Here is a 14,644-nt window from a genome sequence, read left to right on the forward strand (position 1 = left end):
CGCGGGGGGCCCCGCATCCCTTCCCCGCCGTGCCCCAGACATCACCCCACTTCGGAAAGTCGCTGCCGGACAATCGGGACACCCGTTGTCCTCCCCCCCGAAACCCACATAAATCACAATCGCTGCATTGTCGGGCTACAAAGCCAGACGGGAGCGCTTATGAATTTAAGTTTGGAGAAGGAAAACGTGCGCTGACACAACACGCTCCCTGTTCGCAGGAGCAGCCAGGAAGGGGAAATGAATGGTGGACGTTAAAGAGCCTTTCATTGCGGAGCGCGCCGCAGCGGGTCCCGCTCGCCGCCCTCGCCGTGCGCCGGGGGTGCCCCGTCCTCGCCGCCCCTCAAACGCGAGCCTTGCCTGGCACGGCTCTGCCCGGGTCCCGGTACCCCGCGGCTCGGCCGCCGGGGCCACACACGATGCCCGGCGGCTCCCCACGTCTCGGGAGGGAGAGACAATCTCTGCGCCCGGGGGCTGCGCGGACGGGACGAGGGGTGCGCGGGGATGAGTTTGTGGGGAGATGCTGCTCTCGGCTGTCCCCCGCTACAGGGGGATGGGGGCGGGCGACACTCCCGCTTTTGGGCTTTTTGCTGCCCGAGTAGCCCTTTGCTCCGACGGGCGGGTTCGCTGCGGGGCCGTGTCCCAGCCAGCTTTTGCCGGGGCAGCCTTGCCGCGGGACTCCGGCGGGGTCGGCACAGCTGTTCCCACCCCTCCCATCCGCTCTGATGCACAAGGGAGATCGCTGCCGTGGGAGGGGGCGCCGGTGCCCACCCGCGGGCAAGGACGGCCGCTCGCCCGCCGTGCCCCGGTACCGGCGGAGCCCGTGCGGCTGCCGGCTCCGGCGGTGCGCTCAGGTGAGAGGGCTCCCTCTCGCCCCATCCCTCCCGGAGTGCTCTCGATGCCCGGGCACCATGCGCCCTTAAAATATAATCTGCCCGGTAACAATCAGCGCGCAGCGGCGAGAGCCCCAGAGCTATTGGCTATGCAAATAGCGGGAGGGGAAGCGGCGCCCCAAAGTCCCCGCTCGCACTTTTAAGGCGGAATTTCCGTGCCCGCCGCCCCCGGCCCACCCTCCGCGCCGGCCGCCGCCGGGGGGCTGAGGGGCGGCCGCTGCGGGGACCCCGCTCCCCGCGGGGCTGCGGCCGCTCCGCGCCCGCCCCGGTAGCGCCTTCCCCTTCGGGAGCCTCCGCTCTGCCGCAGCCGGCAGAGACTTCGCAGAGTTGTCACATTTTGCAGGCGGGGAGCGACTACCGGCGAAGTGCGAGCCGAGTGGAAGTCACCCTGTGTGGGACATAACTCCTCTCACCTCCCCCCTCCTCCCCAGCCAACCTTTCTCCCTCCTCCCTCCCTCCCTCCTCCCTCCCTCCCTCCGCTGCGTTTCCTAGAAAGTTGTATCAGTGTGGCCATGCAACGCTAAGACGGTTCGCCTGCTCGAACCACGAATGTGTGCCGGAGGAAGTAGCGGGGTGGTTGTGAGATTTCGCCCCGAAGACGCCGCGGAACCCCCACCCCTCCAGGGCTTTTTGGGGGGTTTGCTGTTAGCGGGGAGCTCTGTCCCCCTCCGGCTGCAGGTTTAAGGAGGTGCCGGAGCAGGGAGAGGGAGACATGGATCTGGCACCCTGCTATGCCAGGGCATTTCATACTTCGCCCCCATCGTCTGGGTGGGTACCGAGGGGCGCCCACAGTTCCTTGCAATAAGAGAAGGAGAAGGAAATTGATCGGGACGGGCTCCCTCAGAAGGCAAGTGTGGAACGGGTTTAATTTAGTTGCTGGAAGGAAGCAAAAGAGAAGCTGTCATTTGTGTCTGTGTGTCCCTATACGAGGGCCTCCTGGTTCCTTGTTAGCTTATACAGAGGGGAAAAAAAAAAAAAAAGCGTTTGATGTTACGTCTGACCAGCTGCTGTTCTCCATAATAACAAGAGAGAGAACTGCCTGCCCTGGCGAGTTGCGTCACTTCGCTTCAACTTTAGGCTAGAAATCAAGAGAGGCAGAGACAAGTTTCAAGGGAGGCAGGAGCGAGCTGGAAAGCCCTGCCGTCTTCCTCCCACCCACCTACCCCTCCTCCTTTACCCCTCTCCTATCCCCACCCCCTTCCCCCCCTCCAAAAAAAAAAAAAAAAAAAAAGAAAAAAAAAAGGAAAAAACCTTTCCCATCAGAGAAAGAGGGAGATCTCTTTGGAAACATGGAGCTGCTGTGCTGCGAGGTGGATCCCATGAGGAGAGCTCTGCCTGACCCGAACTTGCTCTACGATGACCGCGTTTTGCACAACTTACTAACCATAGAGGAGAGGTATCTGCCTCAATGCTCCTACTTCAAGTGCGTCCAGAAGGACATCCAGCCCTTCATGAGGAGGATGGTGGCCACTTGGATGCTGGAGGTTCGTACACCCCGGCCCCTCGGACGGGGGGAGGCAGAGCGGCCGCGGGCAGCACCCCGGCCCCTCTCCCCTTGCAGCCCCTCGCTCTTCTGGTCACCGGGTGCCTTCTTCTTGTCGATCCCCTCTGCTCCTTGTCCCCGTCCGGAGCCCAGCCGGTGCGGAAAGGGGCGCGGGGGACACCGACAGCCCGCGGGGGAGGTCGCCCCTTCCGGGGGGCTCCGGGAGCGGGGTGCAGGAGGGGAGGAAACGCGGCGTGGTGATGGTGGGGGGGGAGAGTTGGAAAAGTCATTTGCAATTAAAAGCAAAGAAAATCCGCCTCCGGGAGCGCTTGTGATTGAGGCATTCCTGGGAAAAAGGAGCAGCACGCGGGGCAGGGCGAGGGTCGGGGGGTGCCCCGTGTGCCCCGCGTTCTGCCCGGCGAGGGTTCCGTGCCCACGTATGCAGTGGAGAGGACGTGCCTTCTTCTCGCCATGTTGCGCTGCATGCGGACTCTGCTCGCAGGCGCCGAGCGCGGCTGCCCCCGCTGCTTCCCGGGGGGCTCGGGGGTGCCCCCCGGCCCCGCGGAACGGGACCCCCGGTGTGTCGGGGCCGTGGGGCCGGCGCTGAGCCCCCCGTTCGCCCCGAGGCTTCAGGCGCAGCGGCAGCGGGCCCGCAGCCCCGCAGACTCGCCTGCCTTGCGCTGGCCCCACCAGCCATCCTTTGCCCCTTCGGATCTCCTTTGGGGGGGACCTTTCCGGAGTTAAACTCCGTGGGCTGGAAAGCCCAGACTCCCCGCTTAGTTTTCATGTGCGATTTGTGCTTTTTCTCCGCGGCTCCGATTTTTTGTAAATTTTTAAAAGAATTTTGCTCCTTGCTGCCTGCTAAAAGGATCCAGGCGGCTCGGGCTCTCTCCACCCCACCTCGCCCTCGCTATGTCTCCCGTCCTTCCCCCACAACGCGGGATTGGGGCGCAGGGCCGGGGGACACCCGGCGGGGGAATTTTTACAATTGTCGGAAACGACAGGGGATCGTCCCGGGATGCCACCAGCCCCAAAACCGGGACCGCCGGGGAAGTTTTGATATTTTTTATCGATTTTTTGAAAATATGACGAAATAAAAAAGAAAAATTGGGTCGCAAAGGAAAAAAAAAAAAAAAGTCTGAGGCTGCTCTCTTGCTGCTGGATGGGGCTTTTCGGCTCTCCCACACAGTGTCTTGAATTCATTTCTTACTGAATGAACTAAAGGAATGTGAAAGCCGATTGACAGCCTTCCCAGCCTCTCCACAGATCTCCCCCTCCCCCAAAATTTAGCTCCCCGGGAAACAAAAATAGGAGCAAAAGCAAGGGAAGTAGTGGTCTGTTTGGTGGGTTCACTCATTTATTTATTTTTTCCTTCTTGTCTCTTTCTTGCTTCCCACTCCCGTTTCCCCCCGGACTGCCCCATCATTCCCTCCCCACGCTCCTCACTTGCAGGTCTGCGAAGAGCAGAAGTGCGAAGAAGAAGTTTTCCCTCTGGCCATGAATTACTTGGACAGATTCTTAGCTGTGGTGCCCACTCGGAAGTGCCATCTGCAGCTGCTGGGGGCGGTGTGCATGTTCCTGGCCTCCAAGCTGAAAGAGACAATCCCCCTCACAGCCGAGAAGCTGTGCATATACACGGACAATTCCATCAAACCCCAAGAGCTGCTGGTAAGCAGCCCCAATTCCTCCTTCCTCTCCGGCACAGCACCTTTCTCCCTCTGGCACAGCACCCAGCACTTCGCCACCCAGCCCCTGCCTTTTAGAAAAACCCACGCTTTTCCCGCCTTTCTGAACGGCCACAAGCTCTAGGGGCCAGCGCTGAGGGCGGGGGACACCCGCGGGGACATCCCTGTCCTCCCAAGCCGCCTGGCAATGCCATGCAGCGCTCCGGCCGCTGCCGGGGGTTCTGGGGCTGGCGGTGCCGGGGGTGGGTCCGTCCCTGCCGTGTCCCGGTTGTGTCCCCGCCGTGTCCCCACGGTGTCCCCACGGGGGACCTCGCCGGGCGCACGTGCGCGGGCGGGCGGCGCGGCGGCGCCACCTGGCGGCAGACACGCGGCGGTGCGGGGCCGGGGCCGGGCCGGGGGGCCCGGGATGCTCGGCCGTGCCCGAGAGGCAGCGGCACCCCCTGATGCCTAGGGAGTTCCAGCTAAACACGAGGAAGAACTTCTTGCCTGGGCAGTGACCGAGCCCTGAACAGATTGTCCAGAGAGGGTGTGGAGTCTCCCTCACTGGGGATATTCCAGAATTGTCTGGCCAAAGTCTTGTGTCCTGTTCTCTGGGATGGCCCTGCTGGAGCAGGGAGGTGGCACCAGATGCACCACTGTGGTCCCTTCCAGCCTGAGCCATCCTGTGTGATAAGGCTCAGTCAGATCACCTCACGTCTGCTGCTCTTCTCAGTTCAGATGCAAAGGAAGTGAAACAATTTGGTAATTACTGAAGGAAATAAGTGATGTATACATCATGATGTGGAGCAGTGGATGTGCACCAGGGCTTCTTGGTGATATGGATGCTAGGTCAGAGAAATGGCCATCTGAGTTGTTAAGGAATTTTTCCTATGAATCACTGGGAATTCCCCCTGGGGTGGGGCTGGGGTTGATAGCTCGTGCTTCCACAGAGTTAAAGAGCCTTGCCCTCAAATCCTGCCTGGCTGTCAGGGCCATGAGGTGTCAGTCCCCTTGTTGGCACAGATGGGCAGGGGAAGTGCCGTGGTCCCCACGTGCAGTTATGCACAGCAACATCCCTAACCTTCTTGTGCCACGTGGATTTAAGCATGTGTTTAAAGTGCTTCCTTGTATTTGGTCCTCTGGGTTGACTGTTCTCTCTCAAAACCTGTCACATCAGTAATGCTGGGAAGAGCAGCCTTGAGTTCACACAATCACCGTTATGTTCCAACATTTTACAGGTTTTCTTGAGAAATTCAAAAATCCCGTCTGGTTTCTGCGGCCTTTTGCAAAGATGTGAGATTTCTCAGAGCATGGAGGGCTCTGTCATAATCCAGCAGGAATGTCCGTAGGAAAGTAACTTGCTGTTAAAGTGGGCATCTATTCAGGGAAAGGACTGCAGAAATGGCATTGTGGGGTCCATGTTTATGGTTTCTCAGCAACGCTGGTTGACGTCTCCGCGGCTGCAAAATTAAAGGACTTTTTTTTTCTTCCTGACTTGCCAGCTCTGTCAGCTCAGCTGGGGCTCCCCACCATGCTGGGCTCCATCAGGCATCATCAGGACTTGGGAATCAGTGCGTGGAATTTAGTTAATAGCTAATAGTTGACGGATGAGACAAATGTGAGCTGGAGGCCTGAGCTTTGCTCACTCTGTGGGGCACTGTGAGGTGTTCAGAACTCGGTTTAAATGTTGAAACATGCAGGTCATGCACCCCATGGCTGGATCTGGGTGCTGTTTGCACATGGAATCCCATTTCAGGGAATGGCCAGTAGTTGCGTACACGCCCAAGCTTTCCTTTGATTGCAGTGGGAGTTTTGGGCGTGCAAAGAATCTGGGAATGGCTCCTACATTATTTACTGGCAGATAATTTACACAGGCTACTTCTTGGCTGTGTTGTGTGTGTTTCCTTTCTGCAGAGCCTCTCTTGGAGTAGTTTAAGCACCATCAGATTTATCTGCAGGACCTTTGGAGTACAGTTTTGGGAGGCAATGCCATCAAGCCAACTTCCCCAGTTTTGAGAAAAGGAATGTATATCTAGGTTATTTTTGTGCATGGCTGTCCATAGGGCTTTAAATGGCTATAAAGTAAGGACTATAGCCATTTAAAAGAAGTTACTAGGAAAGGACCACAGTGACCTTGGCAATATCTAATTGCAGTCTAAACTTTCTGGGTGGGCATTCAGCACTGGATAAAAAAAAAACAAAAAACAACAACAACAAAAAAAAAAACCTTGGCAGGAGCTGCCAGGTCTCATTATTTTCAGTAGAGCCTGACATTTCTGGTGCTCAAAAAAAAAAAAGAATATAAAGTCAACAACTTCAAAGCAGTAGAGGCATATGGAAAAAAGGGTTTGAGCAAAACAAATTTAGCAGTGATAAAGTTATAATAAGAAATAAGCAGAGGTTTTTCACAGGCTTGCTTATGGCTTTTCTTCTCTTGTGCTCTCCCTGTCCACCCTCTGCAGGAATGGGAGCTGGTGGTGCTGGGGAAGTTGAAGTGGAACCTTGCAGCCGTCACCCCACACGATTTCATTGAACACATCCTAAGGAAGGTGCCTCTCCCTAAAGACAAGTTGCTTTTGATCCGGAAGCATGCACAAACCTTCATCGCCCTTTGTGCCACAGGTAGGCTCAGCTGCTCTGGCTGCTGCTGCTGCTCATGGTGTGGTTGGAAGGGCAGATTTGTTCCTGATGCTGCTTCATTCCCTCCATCCTTACATGATGTGGGAAGAGGAGCTAAATCCCATGGGACTGTTTGCAAAGGGTGTTGTGAATCAGGCCCCAAAACTGGGCATTGGGCAAAATCCTTGCAGTAGTGACCCATAGTGCAGCTGACGTGCGTGGTGCTTTTGCAGTCAAGTCTTGTAAGAATGGATTAGAGCATCCTGGGTTTTATTTTGCCCATTCACTGCTTCTTTTAGAGAGCCACAGATCCTTTGTAAGGAGAGCTCCAAATACAGAAGCTGTTATGGCACATTAGCCCAAAATGTCTTGAGCTAATGCATTACATGAATGTGTTAATAAACTTTTCATTAACTGGACTCTGTCCAGATGAAAGGCAAAATTGTGTATTTTACCATTTATGTGGTACTGCCACATTCCTGAAGCACAGGGAATGACAGTTTAAAAGGTAATTACTTTTTTAAAAAAAAATTGGGATTCTTTCCTATCTTCACCCCAAGAAAGCAGTGAAACTCCCATGTTTTGTAGGGAAGCATTGCACTCCCTTTTTGTCACAAGGCTGAACACAGTTTCTGAAGATTTCTGTGAGAATAATTGCCTCTGTGGAAGAGAGGCTTTTTAATTTTGACCTGTCTGCAAAACACTGCTTTTTGTTTGTGTGTTATTTTCTTGTTTGGGTTTTTCTTCCCTTGGTTACTTTTACAAAATTAGTGTACTCCACATTTTCATCCAAAGGGTTAATGGTAAGATTACTTTTTAGAAGCTGGACCTGAATTAGGTAAACAGCGTGCAGTGTTTTCCAGAGTCATTATCAAGTAGTGGATGGCTCAGTGTTTGAATTCACCAGTTTGATGTACCTAGTCCTTTGTGATAGGAACTGTTCTGCCTGTGTGTTTGCAGAGGGAAAGGGAAGACGGGGTGCAACTTTTGGGTTTGAATGCCTGCTTCTTGTATATAAGGTGTAGTGACTGCTTTTACAATGTTGGCCAATTCTTCCTATCTCAATTGATCTGTTTCAGAGATTTGTATATGGTCTGTGTTAGGGTAATGGACTTTTTGGTTGCCATGATGCTCAGACCTTCCCTTCTTTTCCCACTGCTCCATGATCCTTTTCAGACTAAAGATCACAGGACTCAATAGAAATATTGCTCAAATTCTGCAGGATCACTCTTGGTGATTTCTTTGCCTTCTCCCCTTACTTAGGATGCATTCACTGTTCTGCCTTGTGTGATATGAAAAAGGTGGTCTTTCCCATGGACATTTCCCTGGATCTTCACACCCTCTGCCATCAAACTGCAATACAGCTCCATGTTGCCTTCCAAACCTGACAGTCTTCCCACTCTTGTTGCTTTCACTTCCTCCAATAGTGTTCTGGTTTGTTTGTTTTTTTATCCAGCACATCATTTTCTTGAGAGCCTTAGAATTTCATTATGATTTAACATCTCAAATTCTGGTCCATTAATCCTTTGCCCTTAAAGTTTTCCATATAACCAAACCATTGCAAGACTGTGGTCCCTGAAAGAGTCTCCAAAGTCCATGGCTTCTTTCCACTCCATTAATTATCTGGTGGTTAGCTCCATGCTCTAGAAGTCTTTTACTGAGATCCAGAGCAGTGCCCCCTCTCCAGCCTTCAGCCCAGTCATGCAGTTCCCTCGTGTGTGTCCCCCATGTGATCTGCCTCTCATGTTGTATGTCTCCAATGCATGAAATGAAGTCCTTTGTGTAGAGTTTAAAGAGACAACAAATTAAAGTTTCTTCCCTTGAAAGTGGAAGACATAATTTTTGAGTACAGGGCTTCCCGAAAGTGAGGGCACTGTGGTGCTGGCTGGAGATTTTCTTTTCTTCTCATGCCATTGTCCACAGACCACTGTGTAGTTTTGAGGAGGACCCACAACACTTTTTCATTTTGAAAGCAGAGATCTTACCCAGGCACTCAGTACCACATTCCCACATTACCTGGGAACTGCTACCTCAGTTTCCATTGTGGAAATGTTGTTCTTACTACAAAATTTCCCTTTCACTGCCACTCTTTGAAGAAAAGCCCCTTCTTGTCAGACTTCCCTTCCAGATTCAGTTGTCATTTCCTTTCCTTGTCCTGTTTGTTGCAGAGCTCTCATCAGCCACTCTGTTTCTTCTTTTTTTCCCTCAGAGCTGCTGCTCTCTGCCAGCTCAGGCTAAGCCTGGTGTTTCATTTCCCCATTTGCCTCCTTTCAGCAATAGGACCTCCTCTGACATGTGGCTCCCTCTTCCCTTGCTCCCCATGTGTGTTTTTAGGCTGGGTTTGACTCTTTACTATTCCCAGAGCTGACCTGGCTGCCTGGCTAACTGCTCTGGTCTGGAGCACAGCAGTGAATCTCTTTCTATTTCCTGATTCATCTCAGCACAGCTTTCTCAGCTTTACTTTAAAGTATCATACAAAATCTGGCATATTTTGAACTTTTCTCCCCCAGCCTTAGATCTTCTTCAGCAACTGCTCCATTTAATTTCCCAGCAACAACATTTTACCAGAAATTCCCAGGTGTTCCCTGTACAGAGCTGGCTTTGATCTCAGTCCTGCAGCACTTAGTGTCAGCAAATGAAGAGGGAAGCAGCCATGAACAGTTACTGGATGTGTAGGACCACAGTGATACTCATCACTGTTCTCCTTTCCATCTGAATGTTCCCCAAAAGGAGGTGAAATTCCATTCTTCTGCATATTCCTTTCAGTCATGTTTGGTCACTTTGGCACTGTCTCTGTTTCTGTGCCTTTATTTTGAGCTCAGTTCCTGAACCAAGCTGCATGGATATAAACCCATGGCCTCTCCCCAGTCCTTGCAGTGATTAATGATTCACATGAGCATGACTGGAACTGGAATGTTTCCCTCTTTGCCCTTGGTCCCATCGGAGCATACGGCTGCTGAGCAGGACAGAAGCTTGTGTGTCCTCCTGAATAGAGTTTTCTCTTTCATTGCTCTGCACTCACAAAGGTTTCAGGAGTCTTCTCTTCCAGTAGGAGGGCATGGAAGTGGCATTTTCCTCCAGCTGCCTTGTTCACTGTGCAGTAAGAGTGCATAGATGGGCACTATGCATTGGCATGGCCTGATCTGTCACCATGTCATTGTTTTCTCATCCCACTGGTGGCTCCCTGTGCAAGCCAAAATCTCCTTCAGAATGCTTCTGGATTTTCTAGGCACCAAGAGGATGCATTTGGGGCCTCTAAGTGGTGCTTATGGCTTCTCTCTTAGGAGGGGAGACTGAGGGAGCTGGGCTTGGTTAGTCTGGAGAAGAGAAGGCTGAGAGGGGATCGCATTAATGTGTATAAATATCTCAAAGAGGTTGTCAGAGGATGGTGCCAGGCTCTTCTTCAGCGACAGGATGAGGAGCAGTGGCCATAAACTAAAACACAAGTTCCACCTCAGTGTGAGGAAGAATTTCTATACATTGAGGGTGGCAGCTGCCCAGGGAGAGCCTGGAGCCTCCCTCTCTTGAGAGATTCCAAACCCTCCTGGACATGCTCCTGCGTCACCTGCTCCTGTGTCACCTGCTCCAGGGGACCCTGCCTTAGCAGGGGTGTGGACTGGGTGATCTCCAGAGGTCCCTTCCAGCCCTAATGATTCTGGGATTCTTCAGCATGGGATGTTCCTGGTCAGCTGTGAGCCCAATGGAGATCATCCTTGTTTTGCTCACTGGGATTGTGTTGCTTTTCCACCCTGCCCACACCTCCATCTCTTTACTGCTCTGCACCCTTTGTTCCTCTGTCTCTTTGCACAGTGCTGCACAGCTTGGAAATGTTCTCTCAGGGGTTGGCCAGTCGCCTGTGCTGAGCTCCAAGCCAGGGAATCACTGCTGGAAGGAGTGGGAGAGGGCAGTGGTTGCAGAGGTGTGTGCAGAGCCTGCCACGCTGCTGCTGGAGAGAGAACTGGGCATTATTTCCTTACCCTTGGGTGTACTCATCATTTCTTCTCTTGCATCCTGTTCAGAGTCTCAGATGCACAACTGCTTCCTTGTGTTGCATTCTCCTCTCAGAGCCTGTACATTCCACAGTTTTGGTGCAGGGTACCTCTTTTTATGTGAGAGCCTGTAAGGGAATGGTTTTTGAGGGAGGGTGGCCTGTGCATGACAGGCTTTCAGAAAGAGGAGCTGTAATGGAGACACTCATCTCTGTGAGGAGCTTCCCAGGATTTTAGCTGAGTGGCAACCAAAACTTGGAAGCAGAAGCCTTTGCAGACTTGCAGAGATAGAAGGCAGCTTGTGTAAAAGCCTGGACTCAATCCTTTGCAAGGTCATTTCTGTGCCTCAGCTGAGTCCTGTGGCAGGTGGGATGTGCCCATGGTGGATCCAGCGTCTCAGGCCTCGGGCTTGTGTCAGCACAGAGGCCGAGAAAGAGCGGCAAAATGTCAGCTTTAAGTCAGTTTCATACAGTGTGCCAAACCTCTGCCCACTGTTTCTGGGACATTAATCATCTACACTTGAAAGCTGAGAAGGCTTTTTTTAACTTCTGGGCCAAATCCTGCATCCTTCTTCAGACAGAAGTTCTGTGGAAGTCAATGGGAGTGTTGTCTGAGTGAAGACTGCGAGATGAGGTCTGCAACCCTGGTAGAGGTCTACGGGGTGACCACACAGAATGAGGCCTGTTTGCTCCTCAGCATTCCTGCTGGGCAATTCTACTCTGCATCCCCTTTTCATCCAGTGTAAGTTACTGGAGCCTGGAAAGTGTGATACAAGTTTTATTTGGGACCTGTTCTTTGCAGAGGGGAAGAATGAAGCCTGTGGAGGCTTCATTATGTAAATGTCTTAAATAAAAATACATCTTGCAAAGTGGCAGTGCTTGCAGGATATTCTTGCATAGCAGAAGAAAGAATAATTTGCACTAATTTATTGCTGGACAAAAGAAGAAGCTCTTGCTTATTCCAGCTCATATCAGTATCTTGAGCTTTCCAGCCAGTGGAGCCACAAGAACCAAGGAAGTGCCATCAGCAAGTGTTCAGGCCCTCGGGAATGTTTCATGACCAGTCAAGCCTGGCAAGAGGAGGTGGAAAGAAATAAAGAGAGCAAGGGCTGATACAAGCTGGCATCACTCTGCAGCTGCCAGGGGAGCTGCCCTCCTTTCTGCCAGCTGCAAGTCTGACCTTTTGGTGCTTCAAGCACTAACATCATCCTGATCCTTGGTTAGGAAGGTGTAAAATAAGTGCAAATAAAAACCAGTGCTAGCAGTTGTTCAGAAATAGTATTTACCATCAACTAATGAGCATATTGTTGTGAGTGCTCCTCTGCTTTGCGTAGGTTGTTCAGTGTGTTTCCCTGCCTTTACCTCTCTTGTGATGTGATAAAGCATTAACATTTAGGATACTTCAGACCCATTTGTATAAAGGCCAAATGCTGCTTGCTTTAAGGGAGGAACAGAATTAGATGTCTGCCCTTCCACCTACTCAAAGGATGGAAGGACTTCTGCATCCTGGTTTACTTGAAAGTTTTGTGTTTGCTTTGAAGGACTGAAGTCATCTGGTTTTGCCTTTAAAAGTAAAAATAGTTAACGTGAGGAAAATTTGCAGTGTCTTGGAGAAATGCAAGAGGAAGAGAAAAAAAAATGGTCACTGCAGATACAACCAAATGTATTAGAAAAAAAAAATAGCACCACACTGGCTCTGGAATTGCATTTGGATCAAAGCAGACAAGAATTAAATTCACTACTTCCATTGTTTATCTTTGACTTTTCTTTTAAACTTAGATGGTTAAATATAGATCCTTGCTTGTCTTCATAGTACAGGCATTGGCTGGCTGAAGTCTAAGGCTGGCTGTGACTATTATCTGCATGATTTTAATGTATCAATACCTGCTTTTCTGATGGAGGTAACATACCTTTTTTTCCTCCCTTTTTTCCCCCCACCATGGGAAGAATTGCCTTCCTTATGACAGCAGTTTCCAACTCTGTAAATAAATATCTATCAAATTAGAGATGAATATTGGCTGCTGAAAAAAAGCCCAACCAGCAGCCAGATCAATGAAATGGTTTGTTTTAAGTAGGTAGAGTTCCCCCACCTGACTTTGACACACTGAGCATGTTCAGCCTGTGTATTTGTCAGTGCTCTTCTCCTTCCGACGGTTTTATTTGTTGGCTGCAAGTTAAGGCTTCCCCTTGCAGGACCTCTCTGGGTTCCTTCCTCCCGTTCCCTTCTGCTTTGGACTGACTGTCAGCCTTGCATTTTCCTGGCTTGAAGGCAGTGAAGACCACTGGATTGGGAGAGAGCCAGCAAAACAGCTCAGCCGTGGTGCTCGCAGCCCTGGAACCTCGGCGTGGATTACGTGTGCTCCACTGGCAGAAAAACCTCCTCGTGCCCTGGCTGTGTCAGCTCCAGGCTGAAAGTGGGGGGCAGCTTCAGGGTACCCTGAATTTGCTTGGTGACTCTGGCTGGCTGGTCCACAGGTGGCTGTGTTCCAAAGGGTGCTATTCCTTGCACTGCCTTTTTAATTTCCAGTGCTGAACTCAGTGGGGTTGTGCAGAGCTGGTCACTTGTTTTTAAGGTTGTTTGGGAAATAGGTGATATTAAAATGGGGATGGGATGGTTTCTTGTGTATATTGCCTGGGAATAGAAAGTAAAACAAGTTTTGCTCTCTAACAACCCAGTGTCTTCCCTTGAGGTGTTCATGTGCTCAGATTCTCATGGACACGCGCTGTGGCACTGCTTCTCTAGCTTATAATGAGACTCCTTTGTACTTTTCCCATGGAATGGCATAATCACAGAATCAATTAGGTTGGAAAAGACCTCTGAGATCATCGAGCCCAACTATAAACCTATAAATCACAACAGAGTTAGAGTCACAGCCATGCTTTAGATGCAGGCTCTGGGTGCGTGTTAGTCAAGTTTGCACACAGAAGGATTTAGCCCTTAGCCTTGCTTCAGATGTCCAGGGAGAAGTGCTGTTTATAAAATTCCAAGGGCCCAGTAAGAAGTGCTTTTAATAAAATTTCCCCTGTAGTTCAGGTTTCATCATCTCCTACAAGAATTTGCAGTAAATGCATATGTTTCAGCTCACATTTTTAGGTTCTCTCTCTGTGCACCCCCTTTTATAATTTTTCTTTAATCTCAGGGCAAATTTTTGGCCTAATTTGTAGGAGGGACAGTTTTACCTGGGTGAAAACCGAGTGAGGATGGCGAGGCTTGTCTTGTTGTCATGGTAGAAGCAGAGATAGAGGTTTATCATTGAAAATAACATGTAAAAAGCTTGTTTTGAATTTCTCAATGGAATCTAAGAGACTGGGGGGGCGGTTCTGCATCCCCTCAGATACGGTACTTAATATTTATGCTTTCATTGCACCTTGACAAACATTTCACGTAGTTATTGCTTTGCTTGAATATGGAAATATGTTAATTATGCCCTTTATTGCGCTGCCTGCTCTTTTCCTCAGCCTTTTCTATTCAACCCTCTAGGTGGCCCAGCACAATGTGGCTTCTTTTCTTTCAATGAGCTCTTTCCACACTAATAGGGTCCAGGGTGATGTGGAGAACCATGTGCACAAAATTGGTGCACCACCCCCCATTCCTTTGTGGGCATGTCAGGTTAAATTCATATCAGCAGGAGGGTCACTGCCATGATTTTCAATAGCTCGAGATGAGGTGATGACTTCAGACAATGGTGCCACACTCTCCAGTTGGAGACACTTGCCTCACCAGTTGCAGTAGTTAATTAATATGCTAAAAATAGAAGCCAGTGATACAAATCGCTGCCTGTTGTACAACAAAGACTGGGCATGTGTAGCTTTGATAGCCAAGTTTATGGTGCTTGTTATGGAGGGAAGTTAGTTTAGAGCTAGAGGCAATGTAAGACTTTCTGGATGCTGAGCTTTAGTCACTCTGGGCCTCTGGCCATTCGCTCGCTGTCTCATTTGCATTATGAATGACATTAAGGGAGCTAACAAGGTTATTGGGCATAGAAATGTTCGCATGTGA

General features: G+C 50.7%; 1 protein-coding gene across 1 annotated transcript in view; it reads left to right on the forward strand.

Moving 5' to 3' along the window:
* The first annotated feature begins 2,160 nt into the window (after positions 1 to 2,160).
* CCND2 (cyclin D2) overlaps positions 2,161 to 14,644 on the forward strand; it is a 29,682-nt gene continuing 17,198 nt past the window's right edge. Inside the window, exons 1-3 of the mRNA XM_054281872.1 lie at positions 2,161 to 2,374; positions 3,826 to 4,041; positions 6,500 to 6,659. Coding sequence (XP_054137847.1) covers positions 2,180 to 2,374; positions 3,826 to 4,041; positions 6,500 to 6,659 — 571 coding nt within the window. The 5' untranslated portion in view covers positions 2,161 to 2,179. The remainder of the gene's footprint in view (positions 2,375 to 3,825; positions 4,042 to 6,499; positions 6,660 to 14,644) is intronic.

The sequence above is a fragment of the Melozone crissalis genome, unplaced genomic scaffold (assembly GCF_028551555.1).
Source record: "Melozone crissalis strain CALT ecotype California unplaced genomic scaffold, PUWL_Pcris_2 ptg000033l_1, whole genome shotgun sequence".
Lineage (NCBI taxonomy): Eukaryota > Metazoa > Chordata > Aves > Passeriformes > Passerellidae > Melozone > Melozone crissalis.